The 27,555-nt window shown below is 51.8% G+C and overlaps 1 protein-coding gene across 4 annotated transcripts in view; it reads left to right on the top strand.

The window, feature by feature from the left end:
* The window catches only part of LOC143171847 (CBP80/20-dependent translation initiation factor-like), a 149,755-nt gene that overhangs the window by 106,419 nt on the left and 15,781 nt on the right, over positions 1-27,555 (top strand). For 3 of the 4 annotated variants that reach the window (XM_076360940.1, XM_076360939.1, XM_076360936.1), the window contains 2 exons: positions 547-876; positions 21,641-21,796. In XM_076360940.1, coding sequence (XP_076217055.1) covers positions 547-876; positions 21,641-21,796 — 486 coding nt within the window. The remainder of the gene's footprint in view (positions 1-546; positions 877-21,640; positions 21,797-27,555) is intronic. The other variant, XM_076360938.1, reaches the window with a different exon arrangement.

Genomic DNA, 27,555 nt, shown 5'->3' with positions numbered 1-27,555 from the left:
TATGGTAATGATGTGAAGTGAAAAGCGTAACAGCGAAGAGATGGAAAAGTTAAGAGTTTTTCTAATGCCGGGATCATGTGACATCTTTGAGCTCAATTTAGATCGTTAAATATATATTAAAAAGTAGATATTTTTGTAGGATTGTTATCTGAGCATTTTGCAAACATCAGTGCACTTTCAAAATAGAGGCAAAAAAATGTCCATTATCACCATGTTGTAGACACCCCCAGAAGCCTGTTCAAGATGCCGAAGGCAGTCAGGGGTGGTCAGACCTCGGTATCCCAGCTCAGGACCCTTGGGCACATCTTCTCCCTGAGCCTAGGGGGTGGACTCTGGGATTGAGTGCTATGGGAAATGGGGAAAGAGAACGTTTCTGGGGAAGGACTCATTCACTTGTGGTTTTCAATGCTGAGATGAGACCATTGTGCCTCTAAAAGATGCTTTGATTTTTTCTGTGTCTGTTTGTGTGTCTCCTCAATCCCCTTCCCCCTTCGCTGTTTGTGGAAGGACAAGGGCTGATATGTCTGTTTTTTCCTTGTGTAACAGACGCCTTGTCTTTCCCTTTTCACGGACCAGGACGAAGTCACGGTGGAAACCACCAATCCCGAAAAGAACAAAATGGACAAATTAATTGAAATCCTCAACAGCATGAGGAACAACAGCAGTGACGTTGACTCCAAGCTCACCACCTTCATGGAGGAGGCCCAGAATTCTACCAACTCTGAGGAGATGCTGGGGGAAATAGTCAAGACCATCTACCAGAAAGCGGTGACGGATCGCAGCTTTGCTTCCACGGCAGCCAAGCTCTGTGACAAAATGGCCCTCTTCATGGTGGAAGGAACCAAATTCCGGAGTCTGCTCCTCAACATGTTGCAGGTAATGAGATAAAATTGGTTAGATGTCTGCAGCTTCACCCCGCCTGATCTTACCATGCATTTGGACAGGAGCTGAGCTGTTACCAAATTCCTTTTGAAGCGAGTTGATGAGAGAACAGAAGTGTACCTGCGATTTTGTCTGTGCACATCTTTAATGGTTACCATAGATAACGTGGCACTGAGGGCATTGTCAAGTTGCTCTTCATTCCCATTTAATGAGCTGTACGTGGAATTATGGTATCTGACACCAGGGCCCATCTGTGAAATGAGTGGGTTGCTTGTGGCAGCATCCCCATGGCATGAAGAGAAGTGAACTTGGAGGGTCTTACAGTGGAGGGTCTATGCTGCTCTTTTCGGCTGAAGTCCATCTCAGCACCAGAGATACCGAGTTAAGTCATGGTCCCTGCGTAGGCTGTTGGTTGCATCACCTGGCTGAAGGGCTCGCTCCTGGTTTCTGATTGCAACCCAGACAGAAATAGTTTGTGTATGTGCTAATTATTCTGAGTGACTTGTTTATTGGTATACAAAGTACTGGTTGATTGTTCTGCTCCAAAACCATCAGTGACAGCAAAGTTGGGGGGGAGGAAAAGGCAGTGACTCGCATAACTGGTCCATGATAATGGTGTATGATGGGGAGACAGGACTGTCCTCACCTGCCCGCGGTCTGCTGGGGGGAGCATGTTTTACTGTACCGCCGCCATGCAAGGGGGGTTTGCTGTCTGGGGAGGGTGTCACATGGACCTCCGTCTTTCTGCCTCTTTGGAGACAGGACGTGTAGAGCTGAAACCATGAATTTCCATCCATTTAATTTGCATTTCCATTTGGCCATTCCCTCACGTGTCATCTGCGGCACGTACAAAGCTCTTGTTTTGTCTCTCTGTTCTCGGCACGTGTTCGGTGCCCAGCATCGCTCCAGTTTTTGGCACATCTGCTTGACCTTCTTGCTCTTGCCAGACCTCTCCCTTGGATGCTGTGCCTTGTCTGGGCCAAGTCGCCTTTTGGGCAAGCCACATGTGGTTGTTACCCATGCTTCTGGTCCTGCGGTGGAGGAAGTCTTGCAATGAGATTGTTGTTTCTTCCTGCTCTCCAAATACCTTCTCGTGTCTGTTCAGCGGGCAAAGGGCTGCCACTCATATTTGCAGGGATGGGAGAGAAGAAGCTGTCTTCTTCTGCCACCTCCACCGCCGTCGCTGTCTGTGGGCAGCAGCATCCAGAATAGCAGTGCTCGCTGGGAATATTGGGAATTGGATTTTTTTTTTCACTCCCCCCCCCCCCAAGAAAATGGCAATTGATTGAAATGGAAACTTGGCCTAGAAATACGTATTTTCAGGAAAATGTTTCTGGCAATGGATTTTCATATGAAAATGAGAGGGAAGGTGATAGCCAGTAGTCTGGTAGGCTTGGATATCTACCAGATTCAGGGCTTTTAGGTTTGCTGTGTGAGCAATCAGCCTTTCACCTTGGGCAGGTCTTTCCTCCATCTCCCTCTGCTTCAGCTCCACGTGATGCCATAGCAGGGAGATGTCCACGTGCCAGGACTACATGCAGAGGTGTGCAGGCTGATGGAGCAGGAAGCTGGAGAAAACCAGGGTGTAGCTGTAATGTTAGAGCCAGGTTTAGAAAGCCCACCTGGATCTGGCCTAGCCTAGGTCCAAGGAGATAGAATCCCAACCAAGATCAGAGCTTTGTGCCGGCAGGTTGTGCGCAGGCAGGGCAAACCCCCCGAGGATGGCTGGGAGGAGATACCTGCCCGGAGAGGTGTTGGAAACGGCAGAGCAGACCTGAGAACCAGTCTGTCCTTGTGGTGTTCTGGCTTTTTTTGCCATTGAAACAGCCAGGAGCTGCTCAGCAAGCGGCTACAGCGGCTGCGCTGGGCTGAATCCGTGTGGTTTTTCCATCCTGGATAATGATGGGGAAAACACGGGAAACAGGGGTATAAGGAGCAAAATAAAATAATGAAAATCAATATTTAACGTAAACTAAGATAATTCTGCAAAGCCACTGGTCTGGTTTTGCTTTTCTCATTGCCCTGGGTGCGTATCAAACCCAGCATCTCTCCCTGTGCCCACTCCTTCTCTGCTCTCCCCCGCAAAGCCCTTGGGCACAACACACATCTGCCCATCGTGTGTACCAGGCAGTGATTTTTTCCTGATTGATTTCTTTCCAAAGCGATTATAAAGCAGGAGGAGACAAATTGTGGTCAACATCAGTCCCAGATTTAGCAGCAAAGGGCTGGAAGGGGCTCTAACCCAACCGAGCATCCCACTCCTCCCATGCCAGGTCGCTCTTACATCTTCCTCCATTTGGCTGAGCGATGCTAAGAAATCCAAAATAAAGTCCAGGAGCGATGGCCAGGGAGCAGCAGGGTGTTACCCAAAAATTGAGGATGATGGCAGTGCTTCTGGGTTGGGGAGGAGTCTTCCAACTTGCTTTCTTCTCTTGGCCCAACACTGCCACCCCTACCAACAGACCCAGTAGACTGATAGATACTACAATGTCATCTGCAATAACTGGCTTCATATTCAGCTCTTCATAGCATGGATGTCGGATAAATAATATATCTCATATCTCCAGAGAGTCGCAAGGTGCTTCCCAGGAACATGTAGCCAGTCTCGGCATGAAGGGCACATGATGTCCGTTGTGGAAGGCTGGGAAGAAATGAAATGTAAAGGGTGAGCAGGGTGTGCGGGTGACTGATTTCATGTGCAAGAGCATAGAAAAATATGCAAAAGGGATTTGCTCAGCCCCAGACTGCTCATCTTTTAAAAACGTCTTGATGGGGCAAAAGGTGACAGATCACTACAGGTCAAAAGCAAAGTGCTATGTGAAATTAAAAAATGTAATATTTCCTTTCTGATAGTAAAGGATTTTGACTTTCTCCAAGCACAGGAGTTTTTTCTAACCAAAATCATTGGATGCATTCACATGATTCATGAAATATTTTGGTCAGCCCGAAACTGGGATTTTTTGTGATGCATTTAGGCTTGATAGCCCTGGCTGGAGACAGACCCAGGTATGAAGCGCAAAAGACCTGTTGCAGCTGCCTTGATGTGAAATGAAGGGGTTGATGGTATTGATATATGATGTATTATCAATATCAATATGATATATTGATATATGGTTGATGATATAACATTACCCAGCTCCAGTCCTGGCCCCTCCACCATCAGATATTTTCCATCAGCCATTTCTAGATAATTTACCATTAATTAAAAAAAAACCAAACCTTTAATAAAACGCTTGCTCCAGAGCTGGATTTATGTCTCTCTAGCACCTTTCAGACTAATCTGATCCCCGGACGTAAGGAGCTCGGCTCGCCGGGCACCGGCGAGCTGGGGAATTACTCTGCCGGGGTGTGATAAATCGGGATCAATGTGATCCCCCCTCCGTGCTGCTGGCGCCTGGGGCCGGATCGCTCGCCCCCCCATCTGCTCCCGGCAGATGCTCCTGTTTTGTAGAGACTTGTTTGTCCCTTTCTCTTGGGACTGCGATGGCAACAGCTCAGCCCCACCGGAGGATCTCATAAATTAGTGCATTAACCCATTGAGCCACCCTACCAGCATCCCGGTACCTATAGACAGCATCCCTATACGCCGCTGGACCTTAAAGCAAGCAGCAAGGCGTTTTCCCGCAGAGCAGGCAATAAACTGAATAAACTGCCTTTTTAACCTGGCTCCTCTTATATTTTCAGCTGTTGACAAGGTGCTTGTGCTCGGGGACTGCACATGTTCGCAGCTTATCTCAGGGGACTTGTTTTGATCCCAAAACAGATGCCAGCGCCGCGGCATGGGAATACTGTCATGTCATCCCCCTCCCTGCAGGCAGCTCCTCTAAAGAGCATCCCCCCCGGCCGGCGTTGCACCATTTCAGGCTCTAAGGGGTTCTATCGGGAAAACTCTGGTTTGAATTTATCCCTCCCTCTGTGTTTTGGTCCCAAATCTTGGCTGCGTCTTGAATTTGGGTGCTGCGAACCTTTCGGGATGCTGAAGGGAGACGCGGAAAGGGGACTCATGGGGTGGGCAGCTGGTCAAGCTCAGGGAGATGCTGCCATGTGGGGGCTCAGCACTGAGGGGGGTCATTTGGGTTTGATTTTCTCCTCATTGAGCTTGGGTTGGTGTTTGGTACAAGAAGCTATTTTGGGCTGCGCAAGCCCTTGGGATGGACCTGGCCGAATTGGGCCCAGGGAGCTTGGGTGGATGGGGGCATGCAAGAACATCTTGGTGGACACATGTATGGTTTCTTCACCCCTCTAGAAATACCTTCTTAATTAATAAATTGAAAGTAGGTCTCCGGCGAGAGGTTTTTGCTTGTCATGGTTTCGCTCACTGGTTTGTACTGGCTGTGGTGCTTTTTCAGTGGGGGGGTGTTAAGCAATGTGCCACAAACCCTTCACATGTAACATAAGTTGGAGTATTCCTCTGTTGAAATGGCCGTGCTCTTTATAGCAGAGCTGTGTCTGCATCTGAGCTATGCAGAGCCAAGTGTATTATTAGAGTGGACATCACTGGGGCTGTAATTGTACACTGCTCCCCTTAGCAACCGCGGCCAACAACACATCAAACAGAAGGCTGATACCTTCTTTTAATAAAAAAAAAAAAAACAAACCAAAAAAACCCCACCACGAAGTACACATCTCGACACAGGGCAGCAGAGCCCGCTGCAGAGCGCGCGCCGGCCTCCAGCCAGAGCCAGCGCCTGCTACGTCCCTGCCGTTGGAAATGCCTTGGTGCCGGTGGAGAAGGGCTATTTCTGTTGCAAACCCTGCTGCATACCCTCTTGTTGCATACCCCGTTGCATACCCTGTTGGATACCCTATGGCATACCCTATTGCATCCCTTAATGCATACCCTATTGGATACTCTACGGCATACTCTATTGCATCCCTTAATGTATACCATAACGTATACCAAATTGTATACCCTAATGCACACCCTAATGCATACCCAGTGGCATACCCTATTGCACACCCCATCGCATGCCCACGCAGGGTTTCTTCGTCACCTTAGTTTAACCTCTGGAGGCCCCAGGGATGGCCCTTTCTTGGTTCGGTGCTGTGCTTCGCTCTGGCTGTGGAAACTGGAGTCGAATCCCGTGGGTTTTGGCAGAGGTCGCGCTTGGGTTTCAGTGGACTCGGCTGGGTTTGAGATGGTCGGTGTGACCACTTCTGGAGGGGTCAACCAAGATGGTCGGCATAAATGCTCATAAAATGAAACCTCCTGTTGTCAGCCCAGGCGGAGGATGGAAGAGGCAAATTTAGGCTGGAACCCTTCCTGGGATGTAGATACAGGACGAGAGGAAACGGCCTCAAGTTGCGCCAGGGGAGGGTTAGATTGGACGTGAGGAAAAATTTCTTTACTGAAAGAGTGGTGAAACATTGGAAGAGGCTGCCCAGGGAAGTGGTGGAGTCCCCATCCCTGGAGGTATTTAAAAGAGGTGTAGATGAGGCGCTTAGGGACATGGTTCAGTGGGCATGGTGGTGTTGGGTTGACGGTTGGACTCGATGATCTTAAAGGTCTTTTCCAACCTCAATGATTCTATGATTCTATGTTGCGGCACTGGGTACTGGAGAATCAATTGGGGTGCAAAGGGAAGTGTTTACCATGCTGAGCATGAGGATTTGGGAGGAATGAGCTGAAATCCCTCCTTTCCCGTAGGCTTCCTCATCATTTGAGCAGATGACTTAACCACCCAGTGATAGCAGCCCTTTCTGCATCGTAGGGGTTGTGAGGATAAAGACACCAAGAGGATGCTGTGAGAACTGGGACATGGAAGTAATACACATGGTTAATGCTGAAAGGCAGATTTTTTTCCCCCTTAACATGATTAAGGTCTGGGTCTTCAGCGGGGAACGGTTTGTGGTTTGACAGAGGTAGAGGCAGGAGGATCCGAGCACGGCTGGAGAGCATCTGACCTGTACGCCATGTCCCGCATTGACTGCAAAACCCATTGGCCCTCTTTCCGTGGCTGTTTTTAATTTAATTTAATTACAGATGGTCCAGTTCATGCACAGAAAACACAGTGGTACCACTTGTCTTGGGAAAGGCATTGCCCGGGGGACATCAGAGAGGTTGCTTCACTGAAAGATGGGGGGAAAAAAGGTCCCAAGGTCCCTGGGGCAAACCCTAAAGCCATGTCGCGAGTGCCACAGCAGTGAGGGTTTGCGCGCTCAGCTCCATGCGGCAGCACCACATCCATCTCTTTGATCTGTGCATGAGCCCAGCGCCGCTGCCTTTGGTTTCTCTCCCAGAAGAGTTTGATGAGCTCTTCCCAAGGTGAAGTGGTGATTCAATGGGGAAAGCCTCCTCGGCTCAAGCTGCTCCCCACCGCTCTTCTCGGGGGATGAGGGACGTCTCGGTGGTGAACCTCAGAGCTGATCTGTGCATGGGCTCTGCCAGCCCCGCAGAAGCCCAGCACAGGCAGGGAAATAGCAAATGATGCTGTCCTTGTATAAACACCTTCATTTGGGGGTTTGCAGAAACTTGCAGAGCTTGGAAACCTTTCTCCTTACATTTCTGCGCTGATGTTGACAGCGCTGTCCTGGTTTTGTAAACCGTGGTGGGACACACCAACGAAAGCTGCCTGCGAAATGCAGCTTTGCAGATGGGATTTATTTTCTATACACCCAGGGAATTCTAAATTCATGCACACATATATACGTTATATGTATGTATACAGGCTTGGAGGGGGACGGGGAGCGCAGCCCCGCGGGTGGCTCCGAGGAGCATCCCTAGCTGCCTGCATCCTCCTGCTCTCAAGCACGGAGAAGAGGAGGAGCGGGAAGGAGACGCGGTCCCTCTCGTTTGCCCCGAATCGTGTCTCTGAAGATGCTCTGTAATTCTGTAACAAGGTGTTTATTGTTTTATTTTTATTATTATTTATTATTTTATATTTTTATTATTTTATTATTGGTTTGGATTTATCATTTTATATTTTTATTATTTTATTATTTTATTGCTATTTTGCGTAGTCATCCGGGGCCAAACGTAACCCGTGCAAGTGTCGGCAGCGGGCAGGAGAGGGAGCCAGGGGAGCGGGCTGGCACCCTGCCCGCGCTGGCAGGTGAAGGGCAGAGCCGGGCATCAATTAGAGCTGGCCCCGCCGTTACCCGTGAGTCTGGCCAAGCCATCGCCGTCTGCCCGTAGTAATAACGCTCGCCCGGCTTTGCCGTCGAGGTTACGGGAGCCACTGGCAGACAGGTCCCATGCGGGTCTGTGAGTCATTGGAGAGCCCCAGATTAAATATCGAGCTGTGTGCTTTAAACTTGCCGCTTTTCTCAAGCGGAGCGATGGCTGTAGGAGCCGTCCGGCTCCTTTGCAGCCTTTCCATGATGTGGGAACGTGGCAGGGGCGAGGGAGCGCTGGGCATCTCCTCCTTGGAGGCCGATGGTGAGATGAGGGGGGGTTTAATGGAGCGCAAAAAGGGGTTTAACCCAAGATCTGGGGTTTTAATGGAGTGCAAATAAAAGGCAAAAATTTCCCACTCATAGGAAGGAGGGGATGAGGACAGGAGCTGTGCCCCACAAGCACTAGGAGCCCTCCGAGCTGGGAATAGCTGAGCCAGACCCCAAATTAAATCAGCTGCGGGGTTGCACTGCACATCAGTCCTCAGCCCGAGCCCAGGGGTGGGTTTCAGGGCTCGCAGCCCCTTGAGGAGTTGAGTTGCAGCTGGAGGTGGCCACAGGGCCACCGACGTACCAGTGGGTATCACAGGGGATGCATCGTCCCCATTGCGCTGCAGGTAGCTGGGGGCTAGAGTCTGTCCGACACAGCCACACTCATGGCTCTGCACAGAGAAGGTGTTTAGTTTTGAGTAGCAGGGCATGGTGCAGTTGAGAGATTGATGGGGAGCAGGACTAAGCTGCAAAAAAACCAAAAAAAAGTCTTAGAATGTAAAGAACAACATATTCGACTTGAATTCAATGTGCTGGTAAGATTTTACATTGCAATGCTCAGGTGTGTCATGAAAAAATAGCCATCACCTTTACTCCGTAAATAAGTTGTGTGTGGTTTCTCCTGGCTCCTTTCCACCCTGGAGGGGCCGAGGCTGCAAGGTGGGGACCAGCCCCTGCTCCGGCGCGTGGTGTGACCTCAGGGGTGGTACTTGGTGTCCCATCATCTCCACTGACCAGTGGATGCCCTATCTGGGCATTTCCCAGTGGTGGTGGGACTCAACGGAGGTTCCTCTTGGTCCCGCAGGCTGGTGGTGAGCAATGTCAGGAGCATCCCCGGCTGAGCTGCTGCCTCCTGCTGCTGCCTGCTTCTGCTGCCTGCTGCTGCTGCCGCCGCAGCTGCTGCCTGCTAAAAGCCCAGCCAGGTTCAGACCAGGGGACTTCGGGTGGTGGGACCCGTGCACACCCTGTGCATGGGCTGCAGCGCGCAGGCAACGCGGAGCAGAGGCTCCGCCGGGCTCTAGGTGGAGACTGCAGACTGTGCAGCCTGCCTGCAGCCTGCCTGCAGCCTGCCTGGAGCTCTGGGCCAGAGCCAGGCAGCGGGCTACCGGTGGGGTGGGCTCCTAGCTGCTCCCAGCCATTGCTGGTGGGTGAGGATGCTCGGGGCCAGGTAGGGTCCCCCTGGGGCTTTGGTAGGAGAGGCAGGGAAAAAAAAAAAAAGCCTCAAAATCCATTTATCCATTGACTGAGAGGTGAGGAAATGCCTGAGGACCCCCCTCCACCTGCTACGCTGGAGGTAGGGGGGGGCACTTCAGCATTGAGATCCCCTCAGACCGGGCTGGACTGGCATCAGCTCTGGCTCTCCATTTTCTCCCGAAAGGCTCAAATCCAACCCCGGGATGCGGGAGCACGTTCCTGCCAGCCCAGGCACTCAGCCGGCCTATGGCACCCTCCGCCAGACCATCTGCTCCTGCTTGCTCTGGCATAAATACAGCTCAGGCTGCTGCAGCTGCCCCGAGGTGGGGATTTTGGGATGCTGCGGGGTTGGAAGATCCCTGCTGCCGGTACCCGCAGCTGCCCTGCCATCCCCAGCCCTGCTCTTAGCTGCTTCCCTTCGCCTTGCCTGGGGACAGGATTTTCAGAGGCTCACTGGGACCCTGTGATGCATCGGGACCATGGGATCCATCTGCCTGGGACCCATCCTGCAAACCCCCCGCATCCCCCAGTCACTTTGCTAGGGTATGAAACATCCTTGTGGCAGGGGAGCATGCGGGGATGCCACCTCCTGAGCCAAGGCCAGAGCAGACGCAGGCACCAGAGTCAGCCCAGAGCTGGGGTTTGGGTAGAAGGATGCTGGAGAGGGCAGCACCTCTTTTTCTTTCATGAGAAGGGGGGAAATGGGGTAGCTTGTGCCTTGCCTATCCCTGGCATCGCTCGGCTGCAGGCAGGCGGGATACAGGGGATGCTCTTGTGCTCACCAGCCAGGCTCCTGCAGGAAATCTCTTTTTTTTAAAAGGATTTCTAGCTGACCCACAAGAATTTATACCAAATTTTAATTTCCAGCTACGTGGGCTTGATTGTTGTGCTCAAGCACAAGCGGCTTTTGACTGGTCTTTACAGCTGACCTGCCACGGTGGCGCCCTGGAGGGACGGTCCCATGGGACCTGCAGCGTGGGTGTCACAGCATGGGCACCTTCAGCATCCCCTGGCCAGGCTTAGGCTCAGTTTTTTCCACCACTGCATGTTTTTGTGTGTACCTACCTGTCAAAATCTGGATTTGGAGAATCAATGCAGCCGTGGAGTCCACATCCCCTTTACCTCCCCCGTGGGTATCGTTTTGCACAGCCTCATCTTTTCCTGCTGCTGACACTTAAACAAGCAAATGCAAAATGATGACATGAAGTGGCTTTGGTGGGAAGAGTCCCGAGAGCGGAGGAGCTGGAGGATACACGGCGGGTGAGAAATGAGATGCATGAGGAGTGTTTCAGGTCCGTGTCCCACGCCTGGCCGGTAAACAGGGCTGATACCGGTACAAAACAGAAGTCTCTGAGTCTTGAGGACAGGAGCAAACGAAGCATGGCTGGGTGATGCTACCTCATCGTCACACGTCCTCTGGTCTCACCAGTGGTGCTGCCACCCACGGGGTCCCCCCCATGCTCTCCCTGCTCGCCGAGCATCCAAAACCAGTGCTTCCTTTTCCCTTCCCGGTGATAAATTCCTCCACTTTTCTTTCTTTCTTTCTTCCTTTCTTTTTTTTTAATTACTATTGCTCTGCATATTATTTTTTTAATAAAGAGGGGGTGGGAGGAGCGTCTCTGGCAGCGCTGGGAACCCAAACCCAGCGATATCACCTCCAGTCCAGGAGCAGCAGGAACTGAAAGCGAAGACAGCGAGAGCAAAGTGTGCGCCGGCTAAGGAAATAGTGTCAGGCTGGAAAAACAAAACCTTTCCATTTCTGCTTCGTTAATAAGAGTAAGGTGTGTTTCCTTGCGTCTCTTTAACATTCCAGCCCATGCCATCCAGTGGTCTTACACGGTGATGCTCCTAGTCAGCCGCTCTGCCAATATGCTGCAAAATATGCCATGGTAATCATGAGCATCCCTTTAGAGAGAGGAAGTTTGGAGGGATCGAGGGGTTTTGCAGGTTAATGTTGTTTTCTGCAACTCTTTTCTGTAAGCTCAGCTTTTCTGGCACGGACGGGCAGCTTCAGAGGCGTTGTAACGTGCTCCGTACCTGCATGCTTCAGGGGATGAGCAGAAAAGTTTAATGCATCTTTTACATCCATTTAAAAAATAAATAGCCAAATACATTTGCTATAGCAGAAGCTCCCTGGCTTCATAGGATTTGTAAATATTAGCCCCTGAGAAAGATTTTCTGAGCTCTTTTGTGTAAATAACTTTTTTTAGCAGACTGGTACTTCACCTCCAAGTCTCGGCTTTCGGTGGTCGTTTGTCCCCCATCACAGGGAGCCTGGAGCTGCATTTCCAACGGGGAGCTCTGGCACCAGTACCCGATGCCCGTCGGATGCTTGGCCACGGCAGTGGGAGAGACGGGGTGAAAAGCAGGCGGAGGAGATAAGAGGGTTGTCAGCCCCTTTGCTTTCCAGCATGTTTGCTCAGCGACGTTGAGTGCTGGGCCGGAGCCACCACCTCCCTGCAGACTAAACAGTTGCAATGTTTTCTCCCATGACCAAAAGAATTTAGAAAAGGGTCCCGGTATGAAACTTTACACGAACTCTGGGTGCCACGAATATCTCTGGCTGGGAGTCTGTTAACTCTTCGGGTTCCCTCCTTGCCCGTGCAGTTCAATCTCTGGGCAGATGAAGGGAAAACCCATCCCACGACGAATCTGGCCGGCTGCCCGCAGGACCCCTGCTGCTCTCCCACCCGCCGCATTTTCATGCATCCATCTTTCTTTTTTTTTTGCTCTCTTTTAAAGAAGAAAGCCAAGATCTTTGGCCATAATAGAGCCCTGGAGTCCTCAGTACAAGACAGACACGGACCTGTTGGAGCAGGTCCAGAGGAGGCCACAAAAATGATCAGAGGGCTGGAACACCTCTGCTATGAGGACAGGCTGAGAGAGTTGGGGTTGTCCAGCCTGGAGAAGAGAAGGCTCTGGGGAGACCTTATTGCGGCCTATCAGTACTTAAAGGGGGCTTATAAGAAAGATGGGGACAGACTTTTTGGTAGGGCCTGTTGCGACAGGACAAGGGGGAATGGCTTTAAACTAAAAGAGGGGAGATTCCGACTAGATAGAAGGAAGAAATGTTTTACGCTGAGGGTGGTGAATCACCAGATTCACCATTCAGATGCCCAGAAAGGGGGTGGATGCCCCATCCCTGGAAACATTCCAGGTCAGGTTGGACGGGGCTCTGAGCGACCTGATCTAGTTGAAGATGTCCCTGCTCGTTGCAGGGGGGTTGGACTAGATGGCCTTTAAAGGTCCTTTCCCACCCAAACCATTCTGTGATGATTCTATAACGCCCCATGCCTCTTGGACCTGTTTGTGGCCATCTGTGTGCATTGAGGTCCATCCAAAGGTTGTCCGCTTCCCTGCACCGCCCAGCTCGGGGGCTTCCCCCACAGGGGCAGGTTTCAGGGATGGAGGAAGCCACCGGGGCTTCATTCATCCATCAGTCCTGGCTTGCAAGAGAAGCAGAGGTTGAGCATCAGTGTCTTGCACTCCACAGCCAGCTCAGCAGATTGATGGTCCCACCCCATGGTGAAGGACCACCAAGCACGTACTCACGAGAAAGGTCTTAGCATCCTGCAGGGGAAGCGTCCTGCTGCCAGCTCCCTGGCACCCAGGAAAACCCCTCCTAGGACTTGAGACGGTGTAAAGCAGGAGCGCCCAGGCAGAAAAGCTCCTGACGGCAAACGGGATTAGCTGCCTGCTTTTTTTTCCCTGCCTGGTTTCATTCATCTGGGGGCAGGCTGGCATTTCAATGGGCGCAGCTTCACTTTGAATGCAAGCTGCATTCCTCCAGCCACGGTGCCTGGACGAAGCAGCACCTGCCCCCATGGCCACTTTTCCTCCTCTTATATCCCTCTTTGCAAACTTGGCCCATCCCCATAGACCCCTCGGCACCTCCGCCTTATAAAGAGGACACGTGCAGAGCTTAAAATAAGAATGCAGCCTGCTGGTAAAATCCAGCTTGTCCCTGTGCATCCCCCCCGGGCTGCAAGGCTGGGCATCTCTGGCTGCAGCATTTGCAAGCGGGATCCATCCATCAGCCTCCGTTGAGGTGCCAGTCATCACCCCACATTGGCACTGGGCGTGGGATGGGTGTTTTTTCAGGCATAGAAGTGACCTCTGAGCAAATGCTGGGGATGGTGCTGGGGCTCAGACCTTGCCCCGATGCAGGGAAGGGCTTGAAATCTGCCCATCAAACCATCCCCACCCATATAAAACAGCCCTTATACACTTACTTGGGGGATTTCTTCAAACCAGCATGGTTTTACACTGAGCTCATGCTTTGGGAAACGCGGCCCGTGGGCTGGGAGATTTATATTAATATATTTTTCCATGCAGCGGGGGTGCCAGTGCTTCTGCGGATGCTGGGATGGGCAGGGATCCCCTCTCTTCCTACCACCTCCGTGTAGCGGGGAGGGGATTGCTGGCCCGGGGACGGGATGCTCTTGGGGACATGGATGCTTTGCCCCCGCCTCGGGGAACAGCTGCCCAGGAGAGGGTGCACAGTATCTCCCAACATCCAAAGGTGACCCGAGGTTTTCCCATGCACGCTCGCAAAGGCAAAGGGCACGTCACTGCCTCAGGATTCCCACAGTACCGGGACTTAAACAAATGTAACGAGGATCTTCTGCAACACTCCAGAGGAGCAAGCCTGCCGAGCGGGAGCTGCCTCCTCCGGGCATTACAGCTGTGGGGTGTCTGCAGGGCCGGGTCAAACGGGCGCCCCGGCTGCTCTGACGACAAGCCATCAAGGATATTAATTTGTATTTCTTCGTGGTCCCTTGTCTCCCTGCCAGTCCCTCTCCACGGGACTGAGAGGTTGGCTTCTGGCTCTCGAAGGTATCATTGGTTCCCTATGTCCCTGTGTCCTGCCGTTTGCCCGTGTCCCTCTGCTCGCTGTAAGGTCTGGCTGGGGCAGGCGATGCCGTTTTGCTGTGTGTTTGTGTCCAGATTCGTGGGATAACAGGGCTTTAAAGCTGTGATAAACTGCTGTTACCCAGCTGAGCTGACACCCTGCCACGTGTTTGGGAATCCAGAAAGGTGCTAGGTAGGAAGGGCGGCAGTAAAAATTAGGTAATGAGGAAGACAACTCTGTCACCTGGGTACCGCTGGAGGAAGTGCTGGCAAGCATCCTCTGGAGAAGCAAGCGGAGCTCCCAGAGCATCCCGCTCTCTTTTCCAGAGTATTCCTCCTCTGTGCATTATCCCGCTTGAAAATTATTTGGAGAGATACTCCTGCGATAACGTGGTATAGGCCTTGGTAACTCAGCGGAGTTGCGAATGTGTTCTGATGGAAATGATGTTTGCTCCAATTCAGCAGTAAGCTCTGCTGACCTGTGGGACACGATGTCTTCCCAGGACGTGGCCACATCTCAATTCTGATGTTTTCCCCTCCATGAGAGAAAAGTAGAAGGAGATAACAGGAGACCAGGGGATTTCCTTTGGGCTGCCCCTTCTCCCCGCTCTGCTTTCTCTGTGCTCAGAGGGTCATTAAAGAAGATTTTGTACACCAGGACAAAATAGTGTTTGCTGTTCGTGGTGTGCAGACCACGCTACTTCACCCTCGCAGTCATCTCAGAGCTTCCACTGAGACAGTGCTTCAAGATCTCTAGCAACTGCTAGGTTAACAGCAACGCTTTTCTGTTTGCACATCCATCATTATGCTCCCACCTGGGTGCTTTAAACCTCAACTAAATCAATAATTAACTGCTTGCACCTCTGCAGCCCCCGAGGACCTCAGGGACATCGCCGGCTCAAGCTGTGAGATGTCCACATCGGGTGGGTAATTGCCTTTGATCCCAGATTTGGAGCCAGACGGAGAGGTCACGGCAAGACCAGGAGGCAGGAGGTTCAAGTGACCACCCGCTTGCTCACCTCGGGGCGTTTGGAGACACTGGAAGTACCCGCAGCTGCTGTTGGCTCTGGTTATCAGCTGCCTTGGTTACCTAAACCCGAGGAATTTAAAATTCATGGCTGTTCCTGATCCTGGGAGTTTGCTCAGCATCTCCTTTAGAAGAACCAGGAGTTTTCTGACCTTACTTTCCCCTTCCTGCCCAAATCCTTCTGAGAGGAATAAGCACTATTTGTGTCTGTCCGATGGCTGCAGGATCTTTGGTGAGTTGTTCTTGTAGAATTGGTCAGTGGCATTTAATGCAAGTTATATATCATCTGGTGGTCGGTTGATGGGTGGTAGGTGCCCACAGGGTGGTGGTCACAGTCCTGGTAACCTGGACCTTCACCATGCGATGCATTTTGGAGACATCTGTGATTAGAAACTTTCACAGAGCTGTGGCCATCATGAAACCAGGTCCGCGCTGAAGGCCACCGGTAGGATTTGCTGCTCTTCCCAAAGTGGCCAAATCACCCCGAGAAGAAGCCGGTGCACGTTCATCTGGTGCAGATCCAGCTTGGAGGAAACGGCATGATGAAAGTCTGTGGGAGTGAAATGCCTCATGGGTGGGTGAAGCCGGGACCTTTGCGAGGCTGGGCACAGGGTGTCATCCGTAATTTAAAAGCTTTATCTGCTTTGAATGTCAATAGCTCCTTTGTTGGAGTAACAATAATTGCTGTGATTTGCATGTCTCAGTCACACGCCCCAGAGCACTTTGCAGAGGAAGATGAGTAAATCGTTCCCGTTTGCCAGCTGGGGAGTCAGGGTACAGAGGTGATGGGAGCCCACGCAGGACTGGAAATGAATCTCAGTCTCCTGTGCTGCGGTTGCCCAGTCCTGCGTGGAAGCTGTTGGCTCAAAGCAGGTTTTCTATCATCGTCTTACTCTGCTTTGTCTTATTGTCCCTGGGCTGGCAGTAGCATAGGCAGGGTTCGTGTGGTGGGATCTCGGTATGGTTTGGTCCTCAGGGAGCGTCAGTGGGGTGCAGGCAGAGAGGCCTGGAGTGTTGCTGCGGGTGGTTGGAGGAAGAGCAGAGCCCATGAAAGAGCTGATGGTCCCACCTCGTGTCCCACCATCTCTGGTGGTTTAGTACAGCAAAGGAGCTTGTGTAGTGGTGTCCATGTGGAGTGAGATGTTCCCAATGAAGCTGTGGGTGGTAGTTCTGCTTCAGAGGTGCTCGGTGAGATCCCGAGCATCCATGGGCAGAGGTTTTCGATCACTCCCTGGTGCTTCCACAGGTTTCTCCATCAACCTCCTGAGCTTCTTCTGAATGCCGGTGCTATAAACTACTCATCTCACTGGGTTATACTCCCCAGAAAGCAAAGCTACTCTCCAGAGCCTCCACCAAGCCAGGACCTAAATAAAAATATTATTTAAATTATAAACAGAGAATAATGCAGCATTGTTAAGTGTGCAAAATGTCATTTATTGGAGCCCTTTCTAGGAGGGTTTGGGGAGGGAGCAGGCGGAGGGTGTGCTCCTCCAGAAGAGCAACAAGGGACGGATGCTGTCCCAGCCTCTACCCGCCAGCTCCCTCCTCCAACCCGTTTTATTTGTCTCGGGCCCTTTCCAAAGAGCCATTTAAGGCTCCAGCCTTTTGTAGCCCATTGCCAGTAAGACCAAGTATTTAGCACAGCCTCTCTCAGCTTTTTATATAGTGCCTAGCACTGATATCTAAGCGTTATATATTTTTTTTTGCGCAGTATTTCTGACTCAGTATTTCCTGCCTCCTTGACAATGACTGAGTAAACAGCAGGGCTGCCAGAGGAAGAGCCCTGTGTTTACAGAGCAACAAGCCCAAATGTGTCTTTTTTTTTTTTTTCCATCAGAAGGTGGCGATGCTTAAATTAACCCTCATTTTTATCCCATGCTAAACTTTTGCCCTCTAACTTGCTGCTGACAGAGTCAGCCATGAGTCGGTGGGCCCAGATCTGGGGAAAAGTTATTTGGGACTCGTCTTAAAAAAAAGTGTGGCGAACTCCCAAGGGATGAATTTTCGGCTGCAGCTGTCCGGGCTGGAGCGAGGGCTTAGATCCGATGGCAAAATGCTGCTTCTTGTCCCGCTTGACTCTGCTGCCCACCAAAAATGGTAGAGGATGGATTTTCCTCCTCTCCCATGGAGTGGCCAGTCCTCTTGGCTCTTCCAGCTTGGTCCTGGTCTTGGAGAGGTCTCGTGTCTGGGCCGAGAAAGGACAACATTGCATGAGCTGTATCTACACCGAGATGAGGAGTGGGCTTTCACTTGGGTGCAAGAGTGGAGAGCCCCAAGATAAAGGCATTTTCTGTTTCCATTGCTGGTAGGAGCTTCAGCCAAGCTTAGAAAGGGTCCAACGGGGGGATGTCAGAGGGTGGGCTGAGCCGTGGCCCATCTTTATCATGCATGAACACGGGCAACCCCTGACCTACCCATCACGCGTGGTGAGGCCCAATGTGTTGAACATGCTTAGCCTTCAGGTTTATGCCCCAAACTTGTCCTGTATGAGACCTCTTTAGAGGTCCCTTGGCATCCCCCCCACCTTGCCGCATGGTTTCCCAATGAACTCTTCTCCCAAACCAGGCAGCGAAGGGAGGTCAACCCTGCTACCTGGTATAAATACATTTTATTTTAAACTGTAGGCACTGAAGGAAGGTCACCCAGTAAACGCGCCCAGATTATCTACAGGCCAGGGCACCCCCAAATTAGTAATACAATTCATGTTTAAAAATACAGCCAAACTGATGAAAGATAATTTGCTTACTGCCCTGACATCACCACCAAAGCATGGGGCAAGCCAATCCACAGGTTATTTTTATATAACTCCGTGAGGCATTTCCAGAGCAAATAAAGTTCACTGGGCAGGGCAGTGACCCGGCCGTCTGGTTTCAGCACTCTTCAGCCTCCTCAGGGCTTCTCATCGGTGGTGTGGAGGCCTGTGGGTCAGGGCACGGTTCCATTGGATGTGCCCCGGGCACACGGGACATGTATTTTGTTCTCTGCTGAGCCACTCTTCGCTGCTGGCCAGCTCTTCGCCTCCCCCACACTGTTGGTCTGGCTCATCCATTTTGGTTGCACACCTTTGGAGAAGCGATTGAGCTGCTCTTCACATTCTCCATGCCCGGCGTGATGGGTTGCAGGTCCTGCTGGGAGCATGGCCGACGTGCAGCCAGGTGAATCGCACCCGTAACTCTGTTGACCAAATTACCTAGATGACAACAGTGGTCTTAAACGTGGACACTCCAAGGGAGGTGGGACATCTCTGCACGGGCGGCGTTCGTGTTGGCTTGCCCATCTGTGCGTGCCGTGGTACTGGTCAAACCTGCTGTCTGAAGGCCAAATTTAAGGACAAAGCTCCCCGGGCCACCTTCCTCGTGCGCGCTGTGACACTGGTGTAGCAGCGCCCTGTGGGGTCGAAGCAGATGGGTATCTCAGGATGCTTCAGGAGAGTTCTGATGCTGCAAGTCCAGCTACCATGGAGGTTCAGCTCCTGGCAAGCCCAACTCTTGCCTGTAGGCAGGCATGGTCCAAAAAACGTAATTTTTGGCACTCTGGGAAGGTGCTTTTCCTACTTTGTCAAAGGAATCGGTATTACCCCCCCCCCCCCTTTTGCAGAGTACATGCAAACGGTCTCGTTTTGCGAAATTTGGCCCAACCTGAGGCAGCAAATGGAGCAAAATTATTCCCGTTGCAGTATCACATTCTGGGTCAAAATGTTCACGGTGACCTCTGCATCCATCCCATGTTCCATCCCCCACTCCTGTCCTCCATAGGGGTCCATCAAAGTCTGCACAAGTTTTTTTGTGGCTTGGAGGGGTTGGGAGAGGAACCCAGTCCCTTTTCTTTCTCAAGGGTCGTCTTCAGCTGCAAAGTTGGGGGCAGAGTGTTCACTGATGTCTCTGCTGGGTGGCATCACCCACTGGGTGCCGTGGGATGAAAAAAAGAGGGTGCTGGCTGGTGGCATCCCTTCCTGCCCAGCTCCCATCCCAGGCCTGATGAGTTTGGTTTGGTTTGGTGGTTGTTTTATGGAAATTTTTTGTTTGGTTGGTTGGTTTGATGGGTTTTTTTACAGAAAATATTTTTTTAAAGAGAAAATGTTGAAGAGTCAGTTTTCTCTCTTTCGAGGCTGTGGAGCGGGGCGATGTATTTGAAGCAGGAATGGGAAGGAGGAGAGTTTCCTTCAGTGGTTTTTATTCTTTCCCATTAATCTGAGACCGCAGAGCCCATGTGGTTATCCCGAGCTGCTAGGAATTTCCCAGCATGCCCCAGGGATCCCAAAATACAGCCCAGCTCCCGGGGCGCATCAATGTGGACTGATGAGACAGGCAGGAGACGGGGGCTGCTGGGGAGCACCCAGCCTGGGAGGGGCAGGATGGCTCGGGGGCTGGAGCCGGGTGGGATGCTGCGTGAGATGCAGGAGACAGCTCAGTGCCAGGGGATGGAGAGGGCTCGGGGCATCAAGGAAGAGCTCCAGGGTTCAAAGTGTGCTTTTTGTCCCAGGGTGAGGGTGGCTGGTGGGTGACCTTATGGGTGGGCGAGGCTGGAGGTCCCCGTTGGTGCAGATGAGGGGTACGGGATGCTCTCGCTTGGTTTTTTAATTTCTCAGTAGTCAGGAGGTCATTTCTCTTTGACTTTTTTTTAATTAAAATTCAAGTGAAAACTCCAGAATGAGTAATTTGGTAACCCTGGGGTGATAACCTGAGCTGGCAAATGACTCTCTCCTCCACCACCGCCCTGGGACTGGCTGGATAATGAAAGGATGAACTCTGCAAACTCCCCCAGAAAGTCTGAAAAGACCCGACAGGATTTGGCTGCAGGTTGACTTCGGAGTCGCAGACACAGTTGGGCAATTGCCTTATAGAAATGGGTGTAGAGAGGAATTAGTCATCACTGTTTGGTTAATAAGTGCCTTGGTTATTTTACAAGTCTTTTTCCTGCATATGCAAATACATTATTTTTTTTTCCTTTTGTAATGAAACATATAAATAGCTCCTGCATATGGTTGTGTCATGAAAATAATCATCGCGCTTTTGCCTGGCTTTCTTTAGCAGCTGTATTACTTACCTTTGTTTCAAAAAAAAGATCTCCAGTGTGTTGTCCGGGGCATGAAAGCAAACTTTGGTGTGGTGGCTTTTATATCTCCCTGGCTTTGCGGAGTGCAGCTGCAGGTCGGAGCATTAGCAGCAGCAAAGCCCTTTGTTTCAGGCAGTAGGAATAAACTGAGATGAAAAAGATACAAGATAATTTATTTAGTTGCTGGATTTCAAATGTTGTGCAACTCGCACTGGGAAAACACGGTGTTGAGAACGAACTTGTCCTGTTCTTTAATTTTCCCCTACTTAGTGTCTACTAATTTTTAATACCGAGGAAAGGTCACTATGGAGACAGACAAGCAAAGTCGCCTGGGACATCTTGCAAGAAGCTCTGCAGCATTGCTGAGAGCCCAGGGAAACCCTCTTGGCTCTGAGTGCGATGCGCTCTCTTGTGCCATCCTCTAGAAAGGTTTTTATTTGCTTTTCTGTGTTGCCCCTTGCTCTTTGCCACACACTCCCAACACACACATCCCTTTTCATATCTTTGCCTTCGGGCAAACCCTTTTTTTTCTCCTCAGCTGGAGGACTGATGGGGAGGCAGCTATCTCCCTGCACGCTTCCTCCCGATGTTGCTCCATAAATCACGTCATTCGGATAATCCTTGGTCATGGCAACCATCAGCTCGGGAGCAGGGTGACCTTTTAATGCCAAGCCCGGGCTGCCCTGATCTTCTTCTGGTCAGGCAGAGAGCCAGTCTCTGCCGTAATTTCGTGAGACCCCAGGGAGCAGCCAGGCCATTAGGATGCCCCCAGCCGGACACTGGCTCTGCTGAAGATACTGGAATGAACGGGCTGGGCAGGTCCACCTGGACCACCAAGCCCGGCGTGGCCACCAGCATTCATTGCGTTTCCCCTGCATTTCATTTAACCTCTTCATTGCTGCTTTTATTCGATCTTGGTTGTGCGTATGGAAAAGAGTCCCCATGTCTGTCTGAGGGGGAGGGCAGGGCACGGGGGACGCCGTCTCTAGCGCAAGCCGTGACCGTTGTTGCAGGGGTTGGTGATATTTCTACAGTACCTGCTTTCTGGTGGCTTTGCTGTGTTGAAACTCCGGCCACTCCGTGTGCGTTGAGTAATCTCCCCGCTGTTACTAAAGAGTCAGTCTGTCTGTCTTCCTCCCCCCACCCTGAGTTTCAATTTCCTCCTAATTCTCTCTCTAGACAGCCGTTGCCTCTCCCATGGCGATGCGGTTTTGCTGATGCAGCCTGTTGTCTCTGTCCCTCTTGCAGAAGGATTTCACCATGCGGGAGGAGTTGCAGCAGCGGGATGTGGAGCGCTGGCTGGGGTTCATCACCTTTCTCTGCGAAGTCTTCGGCACCATGAGGAGCAGCACCGGAGAGCCCTTTCGAGTCCTTGTCTGCCCCATTTATACCTGCCTCAGGGAGGTAAATGCCTTCAGAGTTTGTCCTTCTCCGCCGGCGGGCCAAGCCGTTGTGTTGCGTTGCTGAGGTGCCCGTGATTCGTAGATGTTTGCTTTATGATTCCTAGAGGTTTGCTTTGCCAGCATCAACACTTCTCACCCCAACAGTACCTACATCTGCAGGGATGTTTGGCTTTTCCTGCATATTGTGTTTCTGCTAATTAAAAGCACGTGCTCCAAGCAAGACCCCTTTGTCTAAGGGTCTGCAAAGCCCAACGGTTGGGATTGCAAACCCCGTGTTTGAGTTTGCAAATCCCAACATTGCGAAAATCCCCCCCGAAGGGGCTTAAAAAGCTTCTTAAAAGCAGGTGAAGCCACCTGAATAGATGAGACAGACTGAGGGGAGGAAAGAGGGAGAGGGGTGAGGTCCCATATGTCCTTACTCCCCACCTAGTGCAGCAGAAACCCAGCCCTGCCACCAGGGTTGGGGACATTTCAGAGCCTGAGCTCCTGGTTCGGGGTGGTGGCAGAAACGTCGGTGAGGACAAACAGAAAAGGCAACTCAAGTGTTAATGTTCAATAGAACAGGAGAGGGCTTTCCCCCATCCTGTTTTAAAGATGGTTTTGTCTCCTGCTGCTGTCTGTAGAAGACTTTCTCAGAAGAATCTGCCTCGTTGCCCAGGGTTGGAGCTGTGAATCTCAAATTGTCAGTAGTGCTTCTCTCGAGCCATAAATAACTCGCTGTAAAATAAGTTCTCCGCTAGACCTTGGGCAAGGGAAGGATAAAGAAACTGCCGGCTATGACTTTCTTACACGCATGGGAAGTTCTCTCTGAATGCAAACACATCATAAACATGTTGTCTTCGCAGTAATATTGTGGGTAGGGTTCACAGACGGTGACTGTAGCAGTGAGAAGGAGTCCGGACGTCGTGATGAGGCACACATATCCAGAGGAGGAGGTGGGAGAGGGATGCTAAGAATAGCCTAACTTCCCCCAAATCTCTGCCCACAGCGGGTGTGTGTCACCTTATGGGGAAGATCTTGGCGTCTAGCAAAGTCCCCGTTCCCCTCCGCTTCCCATCACAGTCGTGACACAACCCAGCCCTGATTCTGCGAGGATTTTTCCCTGCCCACTCCTGTCTGCCTTCGCCATGCCATCACGGTCCCTCTTGTTGCCTTGCCGGTATGTGGGGACACGGTAATGATCTAGAGGTGCACGGAAGGACATGAATTTCACGTATCAGGGATATTTTTTGCTACAGGGCAGCTCCATAAAAAGCCTTTGCTAATTATATCAACACGTCATGCATAAATTTGCTTCTTAAAAATACGTCTCTCTGTTCCTTAGCAGGACAGCTCTGTACCCGTGGTGGTGTTTGTCAGAGAAGACGACTCTTAGCTTAGCTGACATGGGTGAGCCTGAGTCTTCCAGCTCTCCTGACCCAAAACGGTTGTTCTGTGACTGCTCGCTCTGCAGGGTTGTGACCTTGACTCATGCCATTCCTCTTCCATGGCTCTGGGATGGGTTTTTGTCTTGCTGCTGTTTTTTGCCACCGTCAGCTAATCTTGACGCACAGGGCCAACCCAGGAGAACAGGACCGCCTATTTATCAGCAGTGATAGGTGCCAGGCTCTGAGATGGTTGCCAGAGCCAAAGCCAGGCTGTAGACGCAGACGAGGAGGTGGTGGTGTGCTCTTCCAGCTGCACCCGGGAGAGGACAGGGACATTTGCACAGGCTGGCCCTGCCAGGTGCTCCGTGAGATGGTGGAGACTTCCTAATCGTGCAGAGTGCTCATCCCTTGGTGATCTTCATGAAGCACATGGGCTGGTGTCCCAGGGCAGGAGGGAGTGTCACCATGGCCTATAAGGTTTGGGACCTCCACTTGCCTCAGGACAGGTTCACAGGCTGTAGTAGCGCTCATCATGGGTTTTTTCCCCTTCCTGCTGATCAGCACATACGTCCCCATGTACAATCTCAGACCTTCACCCCTAACTCCTTCCCCCTTGGGTATCCCCCAGCAAAGCCCCTCTGTGCTGCTCACAGTCATGCTTAGCTCCCTCTGCCTCCATCCACCCATCCTTTGCTGATAAATCATTACCAGAGGTGAGATAACGTCTCTCCCTCTGCCTGTCCTTTCAGGTCCTCTTGCTTTTTAGTTTCTCTGTCTTTTTTTTTTTTTTTTCCTTTTTCCCTTTTCCTTTATAGCTTTGGCAGACTCAGCCAAAGGTCAGCGAGGGAGTGAGCAAGAGGAAGGGGAAAGTTGCCCGATGACTGAGGCAGGAATGTCTCTTCCCTTCCCCCTGCAAAGCTTCCTCTCTTCAGCTTCTTTTCTTTCCCCCCAAATAAAAGCTTATTAACACCATCATTAGTTGTGGAGCTGGGTGGGAGGAAGCAAGGATGGCAGTGAGAACATCAGTGCTGGGTGGCCCGGTGAGGAGGAGCTGGGGACATGGCTGGGGCATCGGGTGGCGATGCCAGCGTTATTTATTGAGCGGTGTGGATGGGTTGGTTTTGTGGGCTGAAAAAAAAAAAAAATCAAAAGGGAAGTTCATTTCAGGCGAGGCTGGAGTGATAAATGCTGGGGTTTGCCGGTTAATCGAACCAGCGTTCATCACCGTCCTCGGGGATGCGGGCAGACCACTGTGTTTTGATGTCAGCCACGGGAACGGGTGTTTAATCACGGCAAAGGAAATTTGGCTCAGAGCTACCACCTCGCCTGGGCAGCATTTCGGGAGCCAAGGGAGTGTCTGTGCCCCTTGGCACAAATGTGGTCCACGCCAAGCCTCCGTTCCGGGGGGCTCTGCTGCATCCTCCTCTGCCTGCTGGAAAACAGGGTGGGGGGAGAAGGAAGGGTCTACCACCATGTCTGACATAGTGACTGCCTCTCCCAGGAGCTGGATCCCCAAAGATTCAAAAAGTTTCATTTCCAGAACTGTTCTGAGGGTTTGGGGTGAGATTTGTGCAGGTGGAGAGTGTCTTGACAACAAGGTCTGGTGGGGTCAACATTGGGATTTTAGGCAAAGAGATGGTTTGCCAAGAGAAGTAAAAGGTGGGTCCAGCTCTCGTTAAAATGGTTTGATGGTGCACGGTGAGTTTGGGTGTTGCTTTAGATCAAAACGCGTTTTTCTGCTTGGAGTAGTGTGTAATTTAAGTTGGAGAAGGGAAATGGGATGCCCAAGCCCAGCCCAAAGATCGGCATTGAAGATGGTCGGGGGTAAGGAGGGATTTTTACGGTGAGCAGAGGAGAGCCCCTTTGCAGATGAGAGCCAGGGGACTATTGCAGCCATCAAATCTGGGGAGCCTGGGAAAAGAATAACAAAGCAGAGAAGTTAAATAGAAATAAAAGAAAGAGCTTTCCTCCTATTCTTCCCTTGGAGCTTCAGGGAATCGAGGGCGAGCTGAAAGAGGGCGTTGTTCCCGGGGAAAGGCTTTCCCCCGGGATGGCTGTACTGCAGCCAGGGCACCGCAGGCTTGGCCCTTGCCTGCTTCCAGCCTTGGCTGTCCTCACATGGGACCAGTGGTGGCATCTTCCAGAACCACGTTCCTCCGCGAGTCTTTTATCTGGCTCGATGAAAACACTTTTAGCGGTTTTAGAAAGTTGTCCTGGCTCCCGCGCTTGATGGTCCAAGCAAGAGGGACATCCCACTGTCTTCTCCCAGCCCTGCAGCCCACGTGCTCTCAACTCTGGCCTCACTTTATTTTGCAAAACCACCCCACATTTGTCCCTGTACATCTCCTTATGCCCCTCCAGGATGGTGGGGAGTAAAAGTGCTGACATCCTTGCTGCCCTGAAGCCTCTGCCCCATGCCCAAACACCGAGGACCACATTCAGCCCCACTCCAACAATACTTCACGTTGCACATCCCCCAAAACCAACTAAAACCAGGAGAACAACCAAGGGACTTTGGTTCTTGCAGCCTGGCCATATTTCTTCTTTTCTGTGGCCTTCGGCAGAGTCAGCAAAATGTAGAAAATGGGTTAAGACCAGGGACGAGCGGCAGGAGCACTCCAGAGCCCTGTGCCTGGTGCAACAAGTGCCCCATGGCTACTGAAGACATAGAGATAATAAATATTATTATTTACCATCTGTTTTTCACTGATTATCACCACTTTTGTGTTTCCTAGCTCTTTCCTAAGCATGGTTGGAGCTGGCTGTTCTTCATCCAGCTCTGTGCTGCCCATGGCTGCGTGTGTGTCAACGAGGATGGCATGAGGCAGCCCAACTCGCTGCCCTCCCTGCTTCATCCCCTGGTGCTGCTGGGGAGGAGAAGCATTAAGACTGGGTCCTGAGGGACCTGGCCCAGCTCTTGGTGATGGCTGAGGTCTGCAGGAAAGGAAGGATCGTAGCCAGCTTGGAGCCACGGTCATGCTCTGCAGAAGCCGGGACAGATGAGTGGTATCAGGAGGTTTGGCTCCTCTTGTGTCTCGATCTCATCCTCAGCGGATGTTGTTGGGACGCCAACCCAGGACATGCCTCTGGGCCTGGGAGCTGCCACCTTCTTGCCAGCCCTCTGCCAGGAGGAGCCGCTTCCAGCCAACGTGGTTGGTGTCGAGTGCTGCTTTGGATGCGTTTGTTTATTTTTATGATGCCATTCAGCAGTCAGACCTGGCTTTACAGCCAGGTAACCTGAGCAGTTGCCTACGGCAGCAGAGTGAGGAGGTGGAAAAACTGGCTTGTAGGACCTAAAGCTCGAGAAGATGCCAGGTGGCGATGTCACTGTGGTCCCCTCAAGGCACCTTGCCCATTGGGGTCCGACAAGGGCAAGCAACACAGGGTGGGCTCTGCCCCTCTCACCTCTCATAATAACCCTATCCCACCCCTTTCCCATGTCCCTGTGCTCTTCTCCTGCGCAGGACTTGTTTCTTGTTGAATATTTAAGGTTCCTCTTGACTCCTTCCTCCAGCCCGCTGAGGTCCGCCTGGATGGCAGCTCCTCGAGCACATTGAGTGGTTTCCCCCAACTTGGTCTACAAACTTCACAAGAGTGTGCTCCTCACCTCCTCCAGGTCATGGATAAGGATGCTAAACAGGGCAGGTCCCGGGATAGACGCCTCGGTACTCCTCATCACTGGCCTCCAGGTGGAGTTGGGTTGTAACCCAGTAGCTACAACCCTCTGAGCCCAACCGTCCAACCAGTTTTTTTACCCATCTGGTTGTCCACCCATGATGTCCTAGCTTGGACACAAGGGGACTGGATTCCAGGGGTGACAGGGAGACGCCTTGCTGCGGCACCGTCCCACACTCAGCACCCACGGGTGCATCGGACGGGGCTGTTGGGGCAGGTTCGGAGCCAACCCCAGGAAGTAGCTCATCACAGAGAGACTAATTAAACTGCAAAACTCCTTTGTGCAGGAGGCTGTGGCTGCCGGACCAATTCACAGAGGTCCCTCCAGCTTGAGGGGGGTTATTGCTGCTGGGGCTGGGTGGGTACCCTGGGGGTACCACCACCCGTAAGGGAGATGTGGGCATTTGACCTGATCCAAGACCGATGCTTTTATGGTCTTATTACCAACCCTGGGGACTGAGGGCAGCGCCCGGGAGCAGTGAATCAGCCCCACAGAGGCGGCGGGGAGCAGACCCAGCAGGCTGGCAGCAGGCAGGACAGTTGCTCCTCTGCAGGAGTTGTCTCCTGCCTCCAGTCTGGTTGGCAGAGACGGTCCCATTTCAGCATCGTTTAAAATCTTGGCACGCTCCCATCGCTTCCCTGCCTTGGTACACGCTGGTAACTGAAAGCCTCGGGGTGGTGGTGCAGGGAGGATAAATACTCCCCGTCTAATTGCCTT

This window comes from Aptenodytes patagonicus, chromosome W (assembly GCF_965638725.1).
Source record: "Aptenodytes patagonicus chromosome W, bAptPat1.pri.cur, whole genome shotgun sequence".
NCBI classification, from domain to species: domain Eukaryota; kingdom Metazoa; phylum Chordata; class Aves; order Sphenisciformes; family Spheniscidae; genus Aptenodytes; species Aptenodytes patagonicus.
The sequence above is the reverse complement of the archived record's forward strand: the minus strand, read 5'-3'. Positions and strand labels throughout refer to the sequence as shown.